The sequence below is a fragment of the Thalassophryne amazonica genome, chromosome 6 (genome assembly GCF_902500255.1).
Source record: "Thalassophryne amazonica chromosome 6, fThaAma1.1, whole genome shotgun sequence".
NCBI lineage: Eukaryota > Metazoa > Chordata > Actinopteri > Batrachoidiformes > Batrachoididae > Thalassophryne > Thalassophryne amazonica.
The window spans coordinates 115761685-115786817 of NC_047108.1; the positions used below are offsets into that span (position 1 = coordinate 115761685).

At 43.8% G+C, this 25133-nt stretch overlaps 1 protein-coding gene across 1 annotated transcript in view; it reads right to left on the reverse strand.

Moving 5' to 3' along the window:
* The window catches only part of LOC117512957 (forkhead box protein J3-like), a 231636-nt gene that overhangs the window by 8425 nt on the left and 198078 nt on the right, over positions 1–25133 (reverse strand). Inside the window, exons 7-10 of the mRNA XM_034173202.1 lie at positions 21855–22071; positions 6012–6287; positions 4890–4979; positions 742–1005 (exon numbers count right to left, since the gene is read on the reverse strand). Coding sequence (XP_034029093.1) covers positions 742–1005; positions 4890–4979; positions 6012–6287; positions 21855–22071 — 847 coding nt within the window. The remainder of the gene's footprint in view (positions 1–741; positions 1006–4889; positions 4980–6011; positions 6288–21854; positions 22072–25133) is intronic.

Genomic DNA, 25133 nt, shown 5'->3' on the forward strand with positions numbered 1-25133 from the left:
CGTTGTACTTGGGGGCCATTACAACAAAAAATGCTTCTTCTAATGTCAAATACTTATTTCGGATCCTAAGTGCTGCTAGCAGAAAAGCTATTACCAGAAGATGGTTAAACCTTGAAATAGTACCTACTGTAGAAGAATGGATCAACATAACCTATGACATGTTTAAGATGGAGAGGATTACCTTTGCGTTAAGCCTGCAACAAGAAACTTTGTTGAAAAGATGGGAAAGATGCATAATGTATGTCACGCCAACATGACCATCATTTGTTTAAAAGTGGATCTTTGGGTTCCTTTTCTGTTTTATTTTTTGATTCTCCCTCTAGAGGGTTTTATGTGTCATTGTGGTTTACCCCAACATTTTACACATTTGTTTGTTTATTAATATTTTTGTTCTTATGTTATTATGTTAAAAAAATGGTTATAGGTAGATATTACTGGATGTCTGATTGCCTAATAGGTCCCTACTTGTTTTTGTACTGCTTATGAAGTCTAGGACATTTGACTGTAGGTTACAGTGATACAACTATAGATGACTAAATGAGGAGTATGTTATGTATATTCATGGACTGTATGGACAAGCATAATACAAAAGAATTTCAAAAGGAAAAAAAAAAATACAAAGGGGCCAAATACTTTTGCAAGCCACTGTATGAATGACTATGGTCTGTTTCTGTGAACGAATGCCCCTAAATCCTACATACTGTGTCTTTAAGTCTGTGTCTGACGTGTCCAACGACTGACCCGTGCTGACATGTTGGCTGTGTTGTCTGTGGTGATTGTGCTGGCTGGCTTTTGGGTGCATCGCCCCGTGCGGCTGAGCCGGATGTTGGGGCGCCCCTGGCGGTATCGGGTGTTGGACCTGAGGTTGTTGGTGGGCGGCGCCTTGAGGGGGGATGACCCCTGTGGCTGTGAAGAACTGGTTGATGGAGGAACACATGTCGGCCATCTGGGCGGCATCCAGAGACCAGTTGCTGAGCTCAGCCTGCCGCATGCTCTCCTTTAGACCTGGTTCAGGCAGATGGGAAGGAAAAGTCACGGTTAATCTTTTATTACCAAAAATTCACAACAGGAACGCCATGTTTCTGTCACAGCTAAACATTTCACACACACTGTGACATCAGTGTGGATCACTATCAGCCTTCTACAGTAGCCTGTGGAATCCTGCAGCAGAGATTTTAATGAATATGCTGCATTTGAAAAAAAAAAAAAAAAACGCAACATATTCACCTTCCCTGACTTTTAGTCTGTTGGATATATCTGTTTATTTGCTGTTATATTTTATTTTTTACTATATCAAGTATTTGCTATGCTTAAATTGTTTTTTTTTTTTTAGTGAGCTGTAGTTATCTGTTTGAGTATGCACGTCAACTGGTCTGAACTTGTTTTATCTGATCACAAACAAAGGACTTAGGTTCCACCAGGTACCGAACAACTGTGCTGAAGACAAAGGGGCGGGGTTTCCCCTCTATCTACACGAGCCAATAAGGTTAGGTGCTGCGGGAATAAACCCCCCCCACTGTACCGCCCACAGTCTTTTCTAAAAAGCACTTGTTGGTTTTCTTCAGGTCTCTCACAAGATGGAGCCCCTGTGTGGGCTACATCTCTGGGGACCCAGGCCTGTTTTTCAACGTGACTTTGAATAAATTCAAACTGAGGAATAATTTGAACTTTGTACTTTGTAAGGAGCAGTATTACAATAAGAACCGGGTAGAATTAACAAGTCTATGGGCCAAGCAGGTTTTCTGTACCATTTAAGGGGACTAAACTAGACTTAGAATCCAGCCTCAGTGTACCATGGCCTATGTATGTATGCCATCCCAGGGTGGTAGTTATGGCCAGGTAGGGGTCAATGAAGAATTACACAGAGGTCAAAATTTTAAAATGCTTCAATTATATTGAGAAATAAACTGCATTATTTGTCTGATCATAACTAGTTTGGACTATCTATGATTGAATTCTATAGAATTATGGGGTAAAATCACAAAAAAAAGTGGCAAAAGTTAGTTTCAGTTTGTACAGTGGTCAAAAGTTAAAGTTCCTCCAATTCTGGTAAGAAGTGATGCAAATTATTGGTTGAATTAATAGGTTTTTAAAAGAAATAGTTTTCAGCATTTGTTATCATGTTGCAGGGTAACATATGTCCTAGAAACCAACGGACCTTGACCTTATTTGACCAAACATTCAACACAGTCAAAATTATTTCATTTATTAAATCCTTTTATTTTAACCAATACCATACATTTTTGGGGGTAGGTCATGGTACACTGAGGCTGGATCCCCTTAAGTCCCTTTAAGTGGTACAGAATACAGATTAGGTCAAAATTGATGAGTGGCTCGTGGATTATTTCACGGAGGAAGATGCTCTCCACGTTTCCACGACGAATGACATGGTGCATCACTGCTGAGATTTACCTTTATTTTATTAAACATTATAAATGCCCCAAGAATACAGAAATAGTGTCCAAACCTGCTGAACACCTTTAAATCAAATGAAAAGCACTTTCAGAAAGCAACTAACCAAACACTGCTTTTTACAAGGTTGCAGGCAGTCTGCATATGTTCTATATTTTTACCGCTAAGTGCATCATTCTGCTGACAACGAGTCCCTGAACCATACAACATCTCAGGTTATTTCCAAGTAATGCACACATAATCAAACTGCTGCTTCACATCTGCCCCTGTGAAAATTCTCAAATCTTATTTATAGGGCAGCAACACCGATGAGTTTATTGGATTATCTTTAGAGGCACGCCGGAGACTGACGGACGGACGGATGCATGGATGGATGGATGGATGCGCTGCTGAGGTGCACGCAAGGTCAAGTGCTGCAGAAGGAGGGAGAGAGACGAATAAGATGCTGTGCTTGAAGACCAGCCGTCATCATCCATCGTGCGTGGATGTTGTTGGCTCTGTGCGCTGACCGTAATAAGAGGCCATTACCGAGCTGAGGCTTAATTGGATTATTCGCATCATACAATTGGGGGGAAGAGAAGCAACCCCTCAGATTCAGAATGGCTTTTATTAAAGGCGTACTATTATGACGCTCGGTGTTATAATACCGAGCCTGAAGGACACATCTGTGAGGGAGCACAAAAAGGAGTTAGAATCACTTAATTAAAGCAACTGATCAGACTCGGAAGCATTTAATCAATCAAACAGGCTGCAGCTTAATCAATGAACATTTCAGACACCGTGACGATGAACACTTGTTTATACAATGAACAAAAGTTAAAACACAAAATTCTGATGGAATCGTTACAGATACGATGTTCTTACCTATTGTGCACACTTTGGTGCAGTTAATTTGCAAACACAAATCTTATCTTATCGTTTTCACAGCTGCAAACTGAAAGTGTCCCTCTGAAGCAGCCAAACCAACAACTCGCCGACTGAACTATTTTTGTGATGTCCTCTAGTTCGTGCGGAAGTGATGTGGTTGACACTGGAGGTGCGTAAGGTGCTGCTGGGGCACAGTTACATGCAGCTGATTATTCCTATTGTACGTGTGACTGACGTGGACGTGCATCATGCACCTGCACTCTAAAAAATGCTTCATGTGGTGTGTTTGCGTAACATAAATTTAAGAGGTTTTATAGCATTAAACAAAAAGTTTTCTACATGTTCAGATTTTATTAAGCTCATAACTTACAAGATGTTGGTGCAAAATTGTTCGTAATTAAAAAAACAGTTGGGTATCAGCTGGAAATTGTTTTAACCAATTTGATTGTGAAACTGGAATTGCAATCTTTTTTTGTTTACTTTAGTCAAATAAGCTCAAAAACTACAAAAGTTTAGAATTTGCACATTTCTGAATAGAATGCAGGTAGAATAAATACTAATTAAATTCTTTGGCTCCCAAATAACACCATTCCAATCATTCACTCACCAATCCTTTGACTGGCAAACAAACATTATGCAAAGAGGAGTGAGCAAGTACTTTATATACATTATGCAAAGTCTGCAGAAGTGGAATTGGGCTCTTCTGGGATCAGACCACTGGGTTCAAATAGACTTTTAGTTTTATTTGTTTAAATGCCAGCAGTAGGTGGTGCATGATGTTTATTTGGGGCAATCTAAAAGTAATTTCTTGTGGGTAATACTGTTTGTTCAGGGTTACCAAAATGGATCCGTTGTTGAGCCATTTGTTAATTTGGAGTAAGTTTTATGCTGGATGTCCTTCCTGACACAATTCCAGATGTGCATGGAGAATGGGAATCATGTTCGCACTTTACTTCCACCCTGCTCAGTGTCACTGTTACATCTCATTCGCCTATTCAAATAGTTCTACTCTTCACAAATACCACAGCCCCAAAGAGTACTTCTGATACTGCATTCATACATTAGCGTTACGCGGCAAACTGCAGTTGGGATGATCCATTGTATTCATTAATACAGAAAAGTCCTATATGGGTCCTGAGGTCCAATGGTGCTGATGCACACTGTGGCGTGAAGTGGTTTAGAGTCTATAAATCCCACTTAATGAGACGCCCGTCCATCACAGGTGGACTGGGACAATGTAGATAGAGTGTCTTGTCCAAACAATACAGGGAGTGTGGCTGGGAATCTAATCCATTCCGAGATACTGGAAGTCCTGTAACACTAAGATACCTGCTCTGCTCAACGATACATAATCCCAAGGACGGAAACTTGCACCACCACTAGCAGTGAGAGCAGCAGCCGCACACTGCAAATATGTAAAGACACAGTGAGCTGCAGCAGTACAAAAGTTTAACATTTTCAACTTTTCCCACTTGCACGCCATATTCCAGAATGCCAGCTGGACAATTATGCCTCACATTCATCCTTTGGAATTGGGATCTCAGAAGAGCCCAACTGCACTGAACCTACTCGTGCATGAATATCTAAACAGGAGGGCATGTACCGCATACCTTGAAATGGGGAGAGGTCTACGTCGGCCCAGTTGTAGCTGGTAGCGATGCGGCAGCTCTCCTTCAGCCAGTCAATGTTGGGGTACCAGTCTGACGGCAAACCTGGGAACGTCCAAAGCAAATTTAAACCGAGCAACAACCACACAGGTGAAAAGTGAACCAAACAGGGTTAGAAAGAGAAATATGCCCTTGCTGAAGTTTTGCAATCAACCACAAGGTGGTGGTACTTCACGGAGGAAAAGGTCTAGTCACAGCTCTGCTTAATAAGAGAGAAACAGATTCTTATCACAGGCTTCACAACCATAAAGTAAAGCAGAAAGTGTGCTGAGGCTGAAGATCAAAGACAGACGGATTGCTTTTACTGACCCTCAGCTGGGTGGTGGAGAATGTTAAACAAGATAAATAATGCCTGGAGAGCCTTTCACTCAGGCCAGACAGCACTGCAGGAAGAACTTAAATAAATAAAAATCAGGGAATATTTTGGGGGAAATGCTGCAAAGAAGCTGAGGAGACCTTAGCACGTATCAGGTATTAGTCAGAATCATAATATCAAACGCTGTGGGACCTTATGGAGGGAAAAGGATCATAGGTCTGCAATGAACTTCAATCAAAACGTGAAGGTGCACTCAAACAGCAGCACAATACCTTCACCAACCACCAGGGGATTCATGAAATGTTAGAAATGAGAAAAATGGAACAAAAACAGATCATAGGAAGATCTTGTCTGAGATCCAGATTTGGCTTAAAATGTAACGAATTCCTCCTGAAACCATCTCAATGCACCTTTCCAGGAAAACCTGACCTCTAGTTTGGAGATATTGCACACACACACTGATCTACAGCATGAGGAAAATGAGTCACTGTGGTCCCTCCCAGTTCTTCAATCAATCAATCAATCAATTTTTTTATATAGCGCCAAATCACAACAAACAGTTGCCCCAAGGCGCTTTATATTGTAAGGCAAGGCCATACAATAATTATGTAAAACCCCAATGGTCAAAACGACCCCTGTGAGCAAGCACTTGGCTACAGTGGGAAGGAAAAACTCCCTTTTAACAGGAAGAAACCTCCAGCAGAACAAAAACTGACCTGTTCTTCTGACCTGTACTGACGTGTCCTCACCTGTTGTTAGGCAGGACGGCCCGCTGTGACTCTGGTGGGCGAGGGCCGGGTGAGGCTGAGAGTGGGCGGTGTGCTGTGGGTGCTGACTGTGCGGCTGATGCTGGCCGTGGGCGGAGTGAGGTGGGAGGTGCTGCTGAGGGTGGTGGGCGTGGTGCAATGCCCGGCTGTGGTTGTGCTGATGGTGGTGCCCGCCGCCGCCTCCCGTCCCAGGAGAGTGTTGGTAGGAACAGGCGGTCCGGGCATGCTGGCTGGAATCACCGGGCATGGCCAACAAACCTACAGGCGCGAGGGGGTCACTGTCAGCATCTCAATCCTTGTGTTATTTTCTTAAACGCGTCAACAAATGTACTCCTCCAAGTCCTTGACTTCCATCAGCACCACAGGGTGTAGCTGTCTCCTCAATTTCAGGTTTATTCTTGTGGATTTTAGATTTTAGATAGTAGATGCATGAAAGCATCTTCAAGACAAATACAACTGCTGTAGAGGACGGCGTTACCATTGTGGACGCTTGCACTATTTTACAGTATGTGATAGGAATTAACAGACACGGCTGAGTTCAGGTTTATATGCTGAACAACATTTTATGTGAAAACTTATTTAATGTGTGAAGACACATCGGCACTATGTTCACAGTGATCAAGGGGACAGTCAAGAAAATAAAGTATTTGATAAAGACATCAAATAAAACATTAAGCACCTGATTTACTAAAGGTTTTGCATGTGTTAAAATGTGTGCAAACAGCAGAGCTATCACACAAAAATAAAATAAAATGTGCATGCTGATTTGTGAGTAGTGCACGATGAGTGCACATCTTTCAAATGCACAGAATAGTACGTATTGTCCATTTAAGGCTTTTGCCATCATGAATATGCAATTAGGAGATTGTCCACCCAAGTGTACATATTCACGTTTTCTCCCACAATTATGCATGCTTGTGTGGTGCATATTGTCCATTTAGGGCTTTTGCTTTCATTTATTTAGTTATTTTCTATACCAGCGTACTCCAACCAAGCGTCATGTGGGGGCTGGAGCCTATCCCAACAGTCATAGGGCGTGAGGCAGGGTTCACCCTGGACAGGACACCAGTCGCAGGGCCACATACAGACAAACAAACACATTCTCACTCACACGCACACCTACAGTCAATTTTTATAAAGTTGCCAATTCATCTAGCCTGCATTCTTTGGAAGTGGAAGGAAGTCGAAGCACCAGGGGGAACCCATGCAAACACAGGAAGAACATGCACACTCCACACAGAAAGGCCCAGGCGGGAAGCACAACCTTCTTGCTGTGAGGCAACAGTGCTAACCACTAAGCCACTGTGCCACCCTTTTACCTTCATGAATATGCAATTTGGGTTTGTTCTCATACGCCTTCGAAGATCCATGGGGCGCTGAGGTAGGTCCTCTGCGCATGTGCAGCTTCTGCGATACCCGGATGAAAAAGTGGAGACCCGGGCAGTTTTTGGCTATCCAGAGCTCAGAAGTCAGTGTCGTTGCTGTGGGACATTTCTGCATCTGAAATTGCAGATTATGCTTAAATTTGATCAATCTTTTGAAAGAATTAGACTGTAGACATCCCTGAGTAGAACTGTTGGGCATCTGGCTATGCAGCAACAGTTCTATGTTGTTGGTATTCCCATTCGTGATTGTCGTCTTCTCAAACCGGCGGGCCAATCCCGTCCACTCTCTCCGCCAAATCTAACAGCTCCTGCTTTTGGTAACACTGTGGTCGAAACATTCCTATCTTTTAAATACACTCTGATGCTTTTAATCATCCGTCTCTCAACCATGGCGTTACTTTGAGTACCTAAACATAGATTCCAACAGGCATCGCGGTTTGCTGTGCCCGGCCAGGCTTGTAGCATGAATGGTGGTAAGCGACCTACTTCAGCACCCCCTAGTATCTTCAAATGCAGCAATTGTGGGAGACAACTTGCAAATGGAAGATCTTGATGATTTATCAAGGTCCATAGCAAATTTCACAAGGTGCTGATAACGTCTGTATTTTGTGAGTGAAACCTTGGCGTTCACTTACTGCGCTTAAACTCTTGGTCCAGCAGCAGAGAGACTGACTCACCTCCTCATACACAGAATTTAAAAAAATAAAATAAAATCATTCATTTTAAATGTGGGGCATATTTAAAGAGTTTCTTTAAGAATAAATGTCTCTATAAGAGGAATAACAGGTGAATCATAGTTCTGTGCTGAGGACAATGTACATTATGCACACCCATGAATAATAACCTGGATAAAATCAACGCCCACTTTCACCTTCAGTCTGATACACCCACACGATCATGACGACGGTTTGAACTCATGCCAAATATATTTGTCATCTGCCTTTCAGACTGTGCACCGCAGTTTCTCAGAATAAACTGAACAAACGCAAAATCGTACCAAGTACATTTTCCTAATTTGCATTCAAAATATCTAATGTACACTTAAAAATTTACAATTACATTAAAATATGATGATTTGTTTTAAGATAATATCTTAAAAAGCATCTTTGAAGTACCCACTTCTGAGATGAAACAAGCTTTTTCGAAGCCGCCTGTTGGGAAAGTGTAGTGACACGGACCCACAACAGGGGGCGTAAATGAACGGACAATGAAAGAGTCGAATATGAACACTTTACTGTTGTGAAAGAGCACAACCAAAACACAGAGGATTACAGAATTTATGAAAACAGTCAATCCACAAAGGTGACGTGTGGGCAGGCTTGAGGATAGAAGACGTCTGTCCTGAGAAGAACCGGAACCACACGATTTCCTCCACCACCGAACCTGGAGAATACTGGAGCCGCCAAGTCCCGAGTCCCCAGGTGGCCACCGTCTCTGAATGTCGGATCTGGTACTGCTGCGAGGAGCAAAAACAGTAAGACTGGTTGGGGTGTGAAGCGAAGCCGTCGCTGATTACACCAAACGCCAATCTCACAGATAAGGCACACCACAGGAAAGCGGCTGCAAAAAGAGTTCAGACTAAGACACAGTTTAGATTACGGCAGAGAATATTACCTTCACAGGTAGATGATATCTCGGCAACGAGGTGGAGATGACGTCCGGTTTTTATGGAGTGGAATGATGTAGTGAAGATGGATGACAGCTGGCATGAGATAATGAGTGACAGCTGTCACCCCCGGCTGTGTCCGTGGCGGCAGCGCCCTCTCGTGCCTGAAGCCCGCACTTCAGGCAGGGCGCCCTCTGGTGGTGGGTCAGCAGTACCTCCTCTTCTGGCGGCCCACACAACAGGACCCCCCCCCTCAACGGGCACCACCTGGCGCCCGACCAGGCTTGTCCGGGTGACGGCGGTAGAAATCGGCCAGGAGGGCCGGGTCCAGGATGAAACTCCTCTTTACCCAGGAGCGTTCTTCGGGTCCATACCCCTCCCAGTCCACCAAATACTGGAACCCCCGGCCCATTCGACGGACGTCCAGGAGCCGGCGCACTGTCCAAGCCAGCTCCCCGTCGATGATCCGGGCAGGAGGCGGAGCCGGACCGGGAGCACAGAGGGGTGAGGTGAGGTGTGGTTTAATCCGGGAGACATGAAAAACAGGGTGGATCCGCCGTGAAGCCGGGAGCTGGAGCTTCACTGCAGCAGGACTGAGGATTTTGATGATCTTCAATGGTCCAATGAACCTGTCCATCAGTTTGGGGGAGTCCACCTGCAGGGGAATGTCCTTGGTTGATAACCACACCTCCTGCCCAGAACTGGTGCAGTCGAGAACCGTCGTTTCAACTCCCTGAACGCGGCTTCGCACCGATCCGACCAGGTGAAGGGGACTTTTGGAGAGGTCAGGGCTGTCAGGGGGCTAACTACCTGACTGTAGCCCTTAATGAACCTCCTGTAGAAATTTGCAAAGCCGAGGAACTGTTGCAGCTTCCTACGGCTTGTTGGTTGGGGCCAATCTCTCACCGCCGCAACCTTGGCCGGATCAGGGGCGACGGAGTTGGAGGAGATGATAAACCCCAGGAAGGACAAAGAGGTGTGGTGAAACTCACACTTCTCGCCCTTCACAAACAGCCGGTTCTCCAACAACCGCTGCAGGACCTGACGTACATGCTGGACATGAGTCTCAGGGTCCGGAGAAAAGATGAGTATATCGTCCAGATATACGAAGACGAATCGGTGCAGGAAGTCCCGCAAGACGTCATTAACCAAAGCTTGGAATGTCGCGGGGGCGTTAGTGAGGCCGAACGGCATGACCAGGTACTCAAAATGACCTAATGGGGTGTTAAATGCCGTCTTCCACTCGTCTCCCTTCCGGACCCGAACCAGGTGGTACGCATTCCTAAGATCCAACTTGGTGAAGATTCTGGCTCCATGCAGGGGGTGAACACTGAATCTAACAAGGGCAACGGGTATTGATTGCGAACCGTAATCTCATTCAGCCCCCTGTAATCAATGCATGGACGGAGTCCACCGTCTTTCTTGCCCACAAAAAAGAAACCTGCACCCATCGGGGAGGTGGAATTCCGGATCAGCCCGGCAGCTAATGAGTCCCGGATGTAGTGTTGGGAGAGTGTAGTGACACGGACCCACAACAGGGGGCGTAAATGAACGGACAATGAAAGAGTCAAATATGAACACTTTACTGTTGTGAATGAGCACAACCACAATACAGAGGAATACAGAATTTTGCAAACAGTCAATCCACAAAGGTGACGTGTGGGCAGGCTCGAGGATAGAAGACGTCTGTCCTGAGAAGAACCGGAACCACATGATTTCCTCCGCCACCGAACCTGGAGAATACTGGAGCTGCCAAGTCCCGAGTCCCCAGGTGGCCACCGTCTCCGAATGTCGGATCTGGTACTGCTGGCGAGGAGCAGAAACAATAAGATTTGGGTGTGTGCACACCCAGTAGCAACAATGGTGGAGAGTCCACCTCCACCTCTCACACACACTCGTACAGCTCCTGTCTCAAACACTTATCTGGCTGGGGTGTGAAGCGAAGCCGTCGCTGATTATGCCAATCTCCCAGATAAGGCACTCCACAGGAAAACAGCTGTAAAACGAGTTCAGACTAAGACACAGTTAGTTTTAAGGCTGAGAATATTACCTTCACAGGTCGATGATATCTCGGCAACGAGGTGGAGATGACGTCCGGTTTTTATGGAGTGGTATGATGAAGTGTAGATGGGTGACAGCTGTCATGAGATAATGAGTGACAGCTGTCACCCCCGGCTGTGTCCGTGGCAGCAGCGCCCTCTCGTGCCTGAAGCCCACACTTCAGGCAGGGCGCCCTCTGGTGGTGGGCCAGCAGTACCTCCTCTTCTGGCGGCCCACACAACATGTAGGTCTCCATTGATTCGCGCTCAGGTCGTGAGAGGTTGTACAGCCTGCTGGACGGGAACTCAACGACTGGAATCAAATCAATGGCACAATCGTACGGACGGTGCGGGGGAAGGGTGAGTGCCAGATCCTTGCTGAAGACGTCAGCAAGATTGTGGTACTCAACTGGCACTGCCGTCAGATTGGGAGGGACTTTGACCTCCTCCTTAGCATGTAAACCGGGAGGAACCGAGGATCCTAAACACACCCGATGGCAGGTTTCGCTCGACTGAACCACCACCCCAGACGGCCAATCAATCCGGGGATTGTGTTTCAACATCCACGGGAAGCCCAAAATCATGCGGGAGGTAGAAGGAGTCACAAAAAACTTGATCTCCTCCCGATGATTTCCAGACACCACCAGAGTTACAGGTTGTGTCTTGTGCGTGATTAAAGGGAGAAGGCTGCCATCTAGTGCCCGCACCTGCAATGGCGAAGGGAGCGCCACCAGAGGGAGCCCTACCTCCCTAGCCCATCTGCTGTCTAGCAGATTCCCTTCTGACCCCGTGTCCACCAGTGCTGGGGCTTGAAGGGTTAAATCCCTGCTCAGGATTGTAACTGGGAGTCATGTGGAAATATGTGTATGTCCCACGTGAATGTCTTGGCCCACCCTAAGCCCAGTTTCTAGGGGCGGGCGTTGGTGTTTAACCGATTGGGGCAGTCTCTTAACTGATGCTCACTCAAGCTGCAGACAAAGCACTCCCCGCAGGCCAGCCTCCTCTGTCTGTTAGGTGGTCTAAATGTGGCCCTGCTCGTGTTCATAGCTTCGTCAGCAGGGGGAGCTGTAGCCACACGGAGCGTTGAGGCTGTGGAGCATGGGGAGGGCGGAACCTTTTCGAACCCAGAAGGGAGAGGGACGGCGCGTGCCCGGCCACGTCCTTCGTCTTGCTCCCGACGGCGTTCCTCCAACCGATTGTCTAACCGTATAACGATATCAATAAGCTCATCTAAATCCCGCGGTTCTTCCTTGGCTACCAGGTGCTCCTTCAGGACCGACAACAGTCCGCTTATGAAGGCGGCGCGGAGCGCCACGTTATTCCAGCCGGACCTCGCAGCCGCGATGCGGAAGTCGACTACATATTCAGCTGCGCTCCAGCGCCCCTGTCTCATTGACAGCAGCACTGTTGAAGCAGTCTCTCCTCTGTTAGGGTGATCAAAAACCGTTTTGAACTCCCTCACAAACCCAGTATAAGTGGTAAGGAGCCGTGAATTTTGCTCCCAAAGCGCCATAGCCCAAGCGTGTGCCTCACCACGAAGCAAGTTAATTACATAAGCCACCTTACTGGCGTCAGACGCGTACATTACGGGACGTTGTGCAAAGACGAGCGAACACTGCATAAGATAGTCTGCGCACGTCTCCACACAACCTCCGTACGGCTGTGGGGGACTTATGTATGCTTCAGGGGATGTGGGGGGGTCGTTGAATGACCAGTGGAACGTCTATATTCTGCACTGGGTCGGCAGGAGGAGGAGCTGCAGCAGCGTCCTGAGCGCGTACTTCCACCTGTGCGGTGAGAGCCTCCATCCTGCGATTAAGGATGACGTTTTGCTCGGTCATCAGATCCAACCGAGCGGTAAAGGCGGTGAGGATTTGCTGCAACTCACCAATCATGCCTCCTGTAGACGCCTGTGCACCCTGCTCTTCCATTGGTTGTCCAACAGGTGGTTGACGCCCCTCGGGATCCATGACGCTGGCCGAGATATCCTGTTGGGAAAGTGTAGTGACACGGACCCACAACAGGGGGCGTAAATGAACAGACAATGAAAGAGTCGAATATGAACACTTTACTGTTGTGAAAGAGCACAACCAAAACACAGAGGATTACAGAATTTATGAAAACAGTCAATCCACAAAGGTGACGTGTGGGCAGGCTCGAGGATAGAAGACATCTGTCCTGAGAAGAACCGGAACCACACGATTTCCTCCGCCACCGAACCTGGAGAATACTGGAGCCGCCAAGTCCCGAGTCCCCAGGTGGCCACCGTCTCCGAATGTCGGATCTGGTACTGCTGGCGAGGAGCAAAAACAGTAAGATGTGGGTGCGTGCACACCCAGTAAAAAAAATGGTGGGGATTCCACCTCCACCTCTCACACACACTCGTGCAGCTCCTGTCTAACCACTTATCTGGTTGGGGTGTGAAGCGAAGCCGTCGCTGATTACACCAAACGCCAATCTCACAGATAAGGCACACCACAGGAAAGCGGCTGCAAAAAGAGTTCAGACTAAGACACAGTTTAGATTACGGCAGAGAATATTACCTTCACAGGTAGATGATATCTCGGCAATGAGGTGGAGATGACGTCCAGTTTTTATGGAGTGGAATGATGTAGTGAAGATGGATGACAGCTGGCATAAAATAATGAGTGACAGCTGTCACCCCCGGCTGTGTCCGTGGTGGCAGCGCCCTCTCGTGCCTGAAGCCCGCACTTCAGGCAGGGCGCCCTCTGGTGGTGGGCCAGCAGTACCTCCTCTTCTGGCGGCCCACACAACACCGCCGTAATATTTGTAAAAGATGTAACATTTATTAATGCAAGTAAAATATAGCTCAAAATGAGTTTTTCAGAAAATTTAAAGAAGCCTAAAGTAAAATTTCAGGAAGATATAAAGACTGTTTTGATTAATGTATAAATCCATTTTCAATTCAAATCAATTTTATATGTGATTTATACACATTTTAAAACTTATTGATGCCATTTTTATCTGATGTATTCTTATTTGCAATGTTTGAATTTTAAAATGTGATTTTTTTTAAATATATTTGTATTTTTGTTTCATATCTCTTCTTCTGAAAGCAAAATAAATATATTAATAATATAACTATTTTAAGTGACAGTCTTGAAAGTATCTTGTTCTGGGTCACATCTCAGGCTATAATTAGTATTTATTACTGTATTTTCCAAAGTACAACGTGCGTTTTTTTGTCACTAGTTTGGGAGGCCCTGCGACTTAACTCTGGTGTGACTTACATACCAAAAATAAGATGGTTATTAATATTAGTAATTATAATGACTATTCATATAAGACTTTCCCAGGAATTAAAGCACTAAACAAGACAAAGTCCAATAATAAAAGAATAAATACTTGTAATAAAACTTACACTACAACAATGCACAAAAATCCCAAATTAAAGAGCTCATAACACAGAAAAAGTTGAGACTTCAGAAAATACGGTATACTACTTGTTCCAAGAAATCGTCAATGAATTTTTAACATAATTTTAATTCAACAAGTGAATCTTGACATCTTTTAAAAATAACACACCATCTTAAAAAAAAAATCTTATGGTCAGTCAAAAAAAAAAACTTCAATCTGACTCAAAGTATTTTGAAACAAAGAGCTGAACAAAGAAATTAACTAAAAATGAAGTCGTTATATCTTACAGACATCGTACTTGTTAAGTGAGTGTATCTTATATTTACTGGAGATTAGATATCTTGAGTAGAAATGAAGACAAATAAACTTGGTGAGATTTTGGGCCCTAAGTGCTGAGGTCGAGGGTCAACTGTAGTCACCATTATCAGACTCTCGTCGGTGCTTTAGATTGTGTTGATTAACAAACACACAAGTTCAGACCAGGCAGCGTGTTTTATCTCGTTATTTTCCCCATCATGCACAGTAAAGCTGCAAAAGCTGTAATGAAGACCGCTTCGTTGTTAAAGTTTGTGATGTTCCTCTTCAGCCACTCGTGTGCTCAATCTTCAAAGGTGGAATGCAAACACAGTGCGATCATTAAGTGCGACTTGCAGCATCCTCGCAAATATACTTCAGTATATTTTTTCTTTGTCTGTATCAACCTTTGGGTGGTGAGTTTTTTCTTTTCCACAGATTATCAGTAAAGAGTTACGTCCTCAACAGTGCAGTTCAGATCGGTTTAGAAATAATTACAGCAAAACTGAGCGACATCTTTGTGTGAAGAGGAAAGCTTCACAGACTTCACGCCACTGCCATCAGGGAGCTGGACTGGATTACCTCCTTGTAAAAGTATTTCTTGATCTCAATCCCTTTATTCCCACGGCTGTATTTCTACTTATCTTTTATTGGATTTTCTGTTTCCCAGCCTTTTTTAAAATCCCACAGTATGGATGTTACAACGTCCCAAATGACAAAGAAATGACAAAATCGTAAAATTCTGAGACTTATCGGGATTACTGTTCAAAATGTAATCAACTCTTTTCTGGCCCTTCTTTCCAAAAAACCTCTGTCGAAAATCTGTCCGTGTCTTTCTGCAGTATACTGAGGCTCAGACGGCATTGTTTAACGTCCTCTGTCAGGCGATGGAGGTAAGAGTTACAGATTGCCAGAATTTAAAGTTAAGCATCCTGAAAGTCCAACAATTTTGAGTCTGTGCACGGAAAAGCTTGCCTACTCTTTGGAAAATTTAGACCAGAAACACTAGTTTTGAGACGTCTGTGACAAAAGTCACGGATGTTCACATGTGAACATGTGTAAATCTCAATGCAGAGCAGTGATGTTAAAGCAGGTGTGTGCAGAGAAAAAGTTGCATGTTCCGCTTTGTGCTCCACTCGGTGCTCCACTCGAAGCAGCCTGAGGCTCGACTAATGTCGGGGTCTGAGCACAAAAATACTGACCCTGACATATCAGGAGCTGAGAACAGGGTGTGTGCACTGAGAGCGCAGCATGTCTTCTGTATGTCTCTCTGTGCTACGGGCCGAGAGCAGCTGGAAATCCATCAGACGACATCAGAGTGATTTTAGGGAAAAGTGCAGCTTTAAAACAATATACCTTATTTTCTGGCATATAAATCTGTATTATCAACCCTTTACTGTGGAATTTTTCTGCACTGTTGTGTATTTTATATTATTTTCATTTATTATTTTATTATTGGAGTTGATTTCCTTCAGTGCTTTGATTCCTGGGAAAGGTCTATATAATGAGTCATAATTACTATTATTAATAGCAAACTTGTGAATTTTCAGTATATAAATTGCAGGGCCTCCCAAACTAGTAAGAAAGAAAAACAAAACATATGAAAATATGGTTAATCTAATAATCAGCAATAAATCTAAAAGCTGTAGTTTATGAATGTTTGAAGTTATTAAAGAGAATTTTTGAGGCATTAAAAAAAAATAAGAAAACGGACTGTGTTCAGCATGTTTTTAAGTACTTCAGATGTTTTACACAATTCTTTAATTCAAATGCAAAACAATGACGCACTGATGTTAGATTTATTTGTGTCCTTTCTGAGCAGATTAAAGCCATTAATGAATCGCCTTGTTTTACTTTAGGCCATAATTAGATGTTTCACATGCAAACCTTCCAGAAATATTTTTTAAACTACTTCAGTCACGCAGCCCCAGAAGTAAAGTCACTACAAAATCCTGATTGGAGGGGATTTAAAGAACATGTTGCAGTAAAACAGCTAAAATTACAGGATTAGATTCTTACTAATAATAAAATTATACAACAAATTAATAAACAATATTACTGTAATTCATGAATGAATTATAATGACACAATTCATTCTTATTTTTGTCCTGAAAGGGCACCAAAAGCCATCTATAGACTTGTAGAAATTCTGACTTTTCTACCACAGACACCTTTAGCATTCGCAGTGGCTGTAAAAAAAGAAAAGTCTACAACTGTTACTTTTTTCATTCCAATTTCTACTATAATGAAATCTCTGAAAAATAACTGTTAGCTGCAGCCCTACCCACAATGCAACAGACCCTCGACACATTCGAAGGACCTTATTAACAAACAGTAACTTTCTAATTAAAGCAAGAAGCAATGATCCAATTGCAGAGACCTAAAATTTACTTTAGTTTCTGTGTGAGCCTTTTCTAATGCTTAATTTTGTGTCATCTCATTTATCAACCGTTCTTTTAAATGCATGTTTCCCGATCTGGATCCATGCCCGCCTCAAGGGGGCACCAAGATCACAGAGGGTATGTGCACAAGTTAAATAAAACCATAACACACTTACTGGATGGATGATGAAAACTAATTAAAAAGACAAGTTTGATTGTATTCAATTAAAATATTAAGTAGGCTACACAATAGGCCACACCTCTGTGACGTTCTATCTCAGTTTTGCTAAGTTAGCTAGCAGCTAGAGTGTTTCTCCTGCAGTCACAGTATCACTATTTTATGACTCAAACAAAAAGTGAGAAACTAGTGCTGATGACTCATCAATATATAAAAAAGAAAGTAAAGCTAAATCTAAAGTGTTACCGTAACTGTGGTTTTCTTGAAGGATTTGGCCAGAACGTGTTACATTTGTGGTGACACGATCGCTAACGACAGCATGAAGTCAAGCGAAATGACACAACACCATCAGGAAACGACTGGTGGAGATCAGGGATTATTTGGAGAGCAAAAAACCGTTGGCACAGACAAAAAAGATCCACAGACATCAGAAAAGGATTTTAGACAGCAGGCAGTGATTTATACGGAGCCATGGAGGCGTCGTTTGAGTGTTTGCTATTAAGTGCTAAGGCTAAATCAAACCTGCATGCCTGAAAACTGGAGAAAGGCCACGTGGGACAGACTGATAGTAACTCTGTCCAAGGACAGAAATGACAAAATGACTGAAGAACTCCAAAATCAGTTCCATGACAATCGCAAGAAGGTTCCAGTCTACCAATCTAGACACAATGACAACAGGTCCCGAGACAATATCATGGCTGTTTAGGGCCTGCTCCATTCTCTGCCTCTGACCAAGGCAGCGTCTCTACATGTGGAGTTGATCCCCGGGTGTTGGACTCTGGCTGCCCACTGCCCCTAGTGGTTGAATTGTGCCCAACTGTAATTAGGATGGTTAAATGCAGAGGACAAATTTCATTGTACGCATGTACAAAGACAATAAAGCCCCTTCTTCCTGGCTGTCGCAGATAGATGGTTACTTTTGAGTAGTGGCTGGTACAGATCGGTTGTCTACCGGGAAGTTGCCATCTAGGACCTGGGGCGATTCAGTGGTGTGGTGGACACAGCAGTACACAGCCACAGTACATGACCACACTTGACTTTAGTGTTGTAGTACTCAAGATCAGTCTTGTTTTACTCTGTCTGGTCTTAATTTCAGACATATGACTGACATCTGGATTACATTTCAAGACCAGTCAAGACCACAAGAGTTGAAATTATAGATACCACTAAGTTTCCTGTGCATTGCTTGATTTATTAACTTATAACTATATCGTTTTTGTTATTGAAAGATGATCTGGAATGTTGAATAAAGATGATTTCTTTCATTTGTATTTCTGTGTGAAGTTTTTATGAAAACGTGGCTCTTTCAGATTAACTGTGACTGTGGTTGGCTTCATCTACTTGTTTTGTGGATGTGTCAAGCAGTGTGGGACTCACATGGATCCAGTCCTGGTATTGACTCCGTCTTTCCCTGCTTTGCTCTTGGTTGTGACTTGGTCTCAACTCCTCAAAGTCTTGGCATCGTCTCTGTCTTGATACAGTATGATTTTGTCTAAATTTTGGTGGTCTTGACTATAACACTGTTGAACTCTTAGTTTATCTAACAATCTGCCCTATAAGAATCTTATTACAAGCAACGATGATGGACCAAAACAAGAGATTTAAACAGACTGAGGAGAAAAAAAAAAAACTCCAGGGTGCAAAATACCTTCCTGAAGACCTTCTTAACAGTTAAATGGTTGGTTGCCTTTTAGCTTTAGATGGACCAAAGAAAGGATTTGGAACAACAGTGACATTTGTCGTTATCTGCTTGAATCTCCAATAAACAAATTTTATTGCTGGCTGTCTTCTTCAGACCCAGCCCTCAAAGACATCGCATATATGTTTAAGTGTTACAGTGTTTACATTGCCAAACATTAGGGCCCCTTCACACATAGTACAAATGTGGTTGAACTGCGCGTGAAGTGCGCATGAAGAAGGAATCATATGCAATACGTGTAAAATCGTAGCTGCATCCAATGCCTTGTAGACCTGTTGCTATAACTATCTGCGCACACCAGTGCCTGGAAGAAAGAGTGTAAGCTCTGAGAGCCCATCGAACCCTGTCGTGGCAGGTGTTGGCCAAATTCCAGGTGACCCGCACGAACATCTAACACCACTCGTTTGGCACTTAAGAAAATGTGTGGCCATTCGTGCTATCATCACAAAAACAGTCAGCAACAATCACTGTCAAGCTGGATGTGAAATATGTCAGTGTCCCACGACTGTGGAGTTGCCAAGTGCACATGTGGAGTGCCAGAGTGTTGGCTCCCCCCATAACACGTGCGTGTGTTTCGCGCGCTCCCCCCTAGCATGTGTGCATGTGGTTCACGAGTGACATCTTGGTCTGTGTGCTGACAGGACATGGGGTATGGCTGGCTGCCAACAGCTGTTGAGACATCTCTGGTCCTGGATGTCACAGCTGCAGAACATGCCCTGTGTTTTGACAGACATACACGTGTGTGTGCTCGCTGTCATCATGTGGAAATACATAAAAACATATATCGCTTTTGCGACAGGCTGGGGAAACGGACCGTCAGTTCATGTGGACACACAGCAGGCAATCTGAATGTCACGTGTGTCTGACAGGACACGCGTGTCAGGGTGTGAGGGCTGTGAGTGACGCACTGTGGGACAAGCCAACAGTGCGACAAATACGCCACTTTCAGTCACGTATCAGCAGAAATACAGCATACCAAATGGCATCTGGTCAGTTATCACAGTGCTTTTTTCTCTTTTTTAAAAAAAACATTTATCTGCTTGTTGATTTTAGCCATTTCACGCTCCTGTTATAAGACAGTGATTGTAGCACAGTGGTAAAGTTTCCATCTGGTAATCAGAGGTTACGGGTTCGAATCCTGTGAGTTGCATTTATTTTTTAATTAACCAGGGTTATTTAGCCGCGGGGTTCTGTATTGCCTCCCCTTTTATTTATATCAACCAAGTGATATTCACTAATTATACAGCTGGTTTTTATTTTACTTTCCTCCACATCAGCGGTGCAATGTGGTGCAGCTGCTCGCACTGTTTCTGCTTCTACGACACCGCTGCACCGGGATCGTGCACGCCTGGCCGTCGGCTCAATGTTTTCATGGTTCACTCATACGACCCATTCCGCCGTGAGTCTCCCTGATTTGTACTTATTCGTGTGAAGTGTGAAGGGGCCCTTAACAAGCTAAACATGTTGTAAGTCTCGGTTATTTCACAAACCGCAAGTTATTAATATGCAATGCTGTGAACTTCGACGACAATGGGAAAAAAAGAGTGCAGACATTAGCATTTGCCTGTTCGACATGTGGCGACATGTTGTGGTGCAATGTGGCACAATTACAACAGTTAACAGATGAAGAAATAAATGTAAAATCCAACAATTCAACAATGTAGGCGTATGGCATGATTTCTGGCATTTTGCATCTTGTATTTAACCATGTGATCCCAACACCATGGGGAACACATCTGGTCCTTTGGCACGCTTCAGTTTGGAATTTGGAATAAAAATACTGGTATTTAGTAAAGTTGAACTGTAGTAAAAATATCGACACGTACTGCACTTGGTATTTTCACAGAACCCTTGAATTCAAAGATTGGTACAATGGGTGAACTATTCCTTTAAAGGCCACATTTAAAGGTCATTTTTAATCTTTATTTTGTTTGCTGTAATTTATTAGGGGCATAAAATATTAACATCTCGTGGGTCAGTTGCAGTTAATATATGTGCAACGTGGGACGTGCTGTTATTTCTTAAAGGAGATAACGACTGTCGACAGTCTTGATGACTCATGATGACTCAAACAGAATACCTGCAGGCACCATTTCTTCAATAAACTTTTCAAGCGTTCCCTGAATCCACCCTCTCCTTCACTTTCACACTTTGTCTCAGTTGTTACATTTTAACAAATAGTATTTTGATGTCTAATCTTTCTCCGGGTGCACCGCCGAGTGGGAAACACACTGTGGCTGAATCCAGGCGGCGGCAGCATCAATCTCGACGGGTCGACAACACACGTTGATGTGCACGATGGGAAGCAAGAAGGAGAAAGAAGGTCAAAGGAGGTGCAGTAGCAGTCCAAATGGGAGGCGGTCTACTGACCTGAAAGCTTCCGGAAGCAATTAGCGGGATGCTTCACAAACTTTAGAAGCGATCTAATTAGCTGCTATCAAAGCTGCAGCAGCCTTTGCTCTGCTCGACTGCAGACCTGTTTTTGAGGGTCTTAATTTTTTTCTCCTGCTTCTGTTGAATTCTTCTTCCTAATTGCCTTTACTCATTTGACTGAACGAGCTGTAAAATGCAGATATGCGGAACAACAGCTTGTTTGTTTATTAAAACACAATAGCGTTGGGTCTGGATACGTTAGAGAGGCAAACTGGAACGTTTTTGCAGCTATAAAAGTGATGTTAAATTCTGTGTGAAGCAATTCTACAAGGAGTTATCTCCTAAGCTTGACAGTTAATTACGTCCATGAAGTCTGACGTAAAGGTTTACACACACTTTCTTTTTTTGTAGTGCGAACCGTGTTGGTGTACTTGGAGTAGATGTTAGAAAATTCACACATGAACACAGAGAAATAACGGTACTGGCACCCACCTTGCTGAGAGAAGGACTGCTCAAAGACGCACTTATAGAGGCTGCGGAAAGAAGCACTGAGGTCCTCAAAGTCAGAGAAACAGAGCTGCTTGTCTCGAGATTCTGAAACCGACAATCCGTACTGGGGCTGCGGGGGAGGAGGGGGAGGCGGTGGAGGCTGGGCGGGCTGCTGCTGGAGGTTCAAGGACTGAGGCGACAGCTCCGAGTGGCTGCTCACCTCATAAACACAAAGAAGAAACAGACTGTGAGAGATATGAAAGGATAAAACTGGCCTTTCCACCTGTCAGGAATATATATATATATATATATATATATATATATATGTGTGTGTGTGTGTGTGTGTGTGTGTGTATTACCAGTTACAAAACAGATCTCCTTTAAATCTACCATGTGCTTCTGGTTCCGTGCTGATATTCAATGTTTCTGAGACATTTTGATCGACAGATGAGCAACAAGTGGCGCCACAGGAGATCCAACACATTTAAAAAAGATGTTTAAATCCACAATGGCTGCCAAGATGGCTGCCACTGTGAAAACACTCCAAAATGTTCAGTTTAGTTTTGGTTTGATGTTGATATCACAAGACCTTTTCAAGATATAAGTAACTATTTTGATGTCAAAGTCATTTGAGGGCCAAGGTCAGAAGAAAAAGGTCAAATCCAAGTCTTCAGACCTCCTCTTGTTCTTTGGACTCCATATCATTTTTGTATCTCTTCTAACTTTGAAAGAGTTGAGCTCATCATACCATTCCTTTTCCTTAAAATCACACATCTCAAGGTCCCACACAAAGGTCATTTTGACAGTCAAGGTCAAAAAGAAATGTAAGGTGTTAGTGAGATTTTGTGACAGAATGACAGACCGACCCCAATCCTGTAGCTCTGGTGATGCCTTGCTAAAAACCATGACAGCTTGGCTTGGAGAGGTGGTCTGAAATTGTCTCTAATTCCCAACATACCAATTCATTATCAAGACTTTTGGAAGTTGCCTGTCTGGTGATCTCATGACTCCATGAGCTCTTCCCACCACAATACTCCAACCTCGCAGAACTGTTTTTGATTATACAGTGCATCCGGAAAGTATTCCCATTTTTTCCAGCCTTATTCCAAAATGGAGTAAATTCATTTTTTTCTAATCACAACACCCAATAATGACAACATGAAAAACTTTTTTTTGGGAGGGGGGGGGGGGGGATTTCTGAAAAGTCATTAAAAATAAATAACTAAGAAATCACATGTACATAAGTATTCACACCCTTTGCTCAATACTTTGTTGATGTACCTTTGGCAGCTATTATAGTCTCAGGTCTTCTTGAATATGATGCCACAAGCTTAGTGCACCTATTTTTGGGCAGTTTTGTCCCATTCCTCTTTGCATCACCTCTCAAGCTCCATCAGGTTGGATGGGGAGTGTCGGTACACAGCCATTTTCAGATCTCCCCAGAGATGTTCAATCAGATTCAGGTCTGGGCTCTGGATAGACCACTCAAGGACATTCACAGAGTTGTCCTGAAGCCACTCCTTTGATATCTTGGCTGTGTTTTTAGGGTCACTGTCCTGCTGAAAGATGAACAGTCACCCCAGTCTGAGGTCAAGAGCGCTCTGGAGCAGGTTTTCATCCAGGATGTCTCTGTACATTGCTGCATTCATCTTTCCCTCAATGCAACTAGTCTCCCAGTTCCTGTTGCTGAAAAACATCCCCACAGCATGATGCTGCCACCACCATGCTTCACTGTAGAGATGGTGCCTGGTTCCCTCCAAACATGACGCCTGGTATTCACACCAACGAGTTCAATCGTTGTCTCATGAGACCAGAGAATTTTGTTTCTCATGGTCTGAGAAACAAAACCTATTAGCACAGTTGAGCTAATATGATTAATAAATGGAACAGTTTTAACCTGTTGAATGTTTGGTCTCCAACTAAGGGTCAAATAAGGCCGACATCCACTGGATTCTACAACATGTTACCCTGTAACATGATAACTAAGCATAACAGGTAGAGCAAACCGATACTTTTTAAAACCCTATTAGCTCAACCAATAATTTGCATCACGTTTTACCATAACTGAAGCAACTTTAACCTTCGACCCTGCACAAGCTGAGAATCGAAATTGAAATCACCATTTTTGCTGCTGTTTACCCTGTAACTCCCCATTTGGAATCTTTATGATGAGACAAATGATATGCCTTAAGACTGGAGCATTTTTGAAACTTGAGCCCTCTGTCTACCTGCTACCACATCGGTGTTATATATTTTTGGGTAGCTCATGGTATACTGAAGCTGCATTGTAAGTGTTTAGTCCCCTTAAGTGGTACAGAAACCCTGCGTGGCCCATGGGTTACAAAGGCAGCTAAATTGCTGGACTCCAGTACCCTGCCAAACACTCAGCCCATAGCAGAACTCAACAGAGTGGTAGCCATTTCTGGACAGAAGTCAGAGTCTCTGTTTCTGGCTATGATGTCCAGCAGTGATACGTTTGCCAAAGCACCCCAACGGACAAAATCAAACACTTCTGGTGGTTCCCCCGAATGTGACCTTGACTTCACTAAACAAACATTATTATAGAGACCAGAGATGACGCACTGTTGGAGTGTTTGCATGGCCCTGTCGCTCAAATAGTGAAAAGCCATCAATTAGAAATTGTGTTAAAAAAAAGTGGTTGCTTTCTTCTGATTTTCATGTAAACTCACAAAAACAAGGTACAGTTCATTCTCATCTTTCAAATTCTGCCTCTTCTCCTCCACCTTCCAATCTCTCATTACAGCTGTCACCTTCATCACCATCTACCAGGTAAACGTCAAAACGTCAACAATTTGTAGCTATCAGCATCCCTCCACAAATATAGGCCAACTTAGCTCTGACACGTCTACCTTCACCCAGAAACGGCAGCCTTCCAATCAACAACCTTAGTGTGTCTTAGATTTCTGCCGGTGATGTCACCAGTAATCACCGTCAGTCAAGAGGTTACAACCTGAACCAGCTAATGAGGTAGAACTAACCCGGATCCCGTCGGAGCGCACAGCAGTCCAGCTCTGAAACAACGCACAGGGATGAGGGGAAAGGATAACCTCAAGAAACGAGAGGTTAATGAGATAAGATCGCACTGACCTTCGCTAATGTGGGTGGGAGGTGAACAGGGAACAGCAACTGATAGCGAAAAAAAAAAGGTGAGGAGCTTTGAACCCATGTTTTCAACAAGGGAAAAATAAGGAAGTGGGAGGCTGGCTGTTAAAATATTAGATTTGATCAGAAAAGCCAAAAAGCCATAAGTACAGATCATAA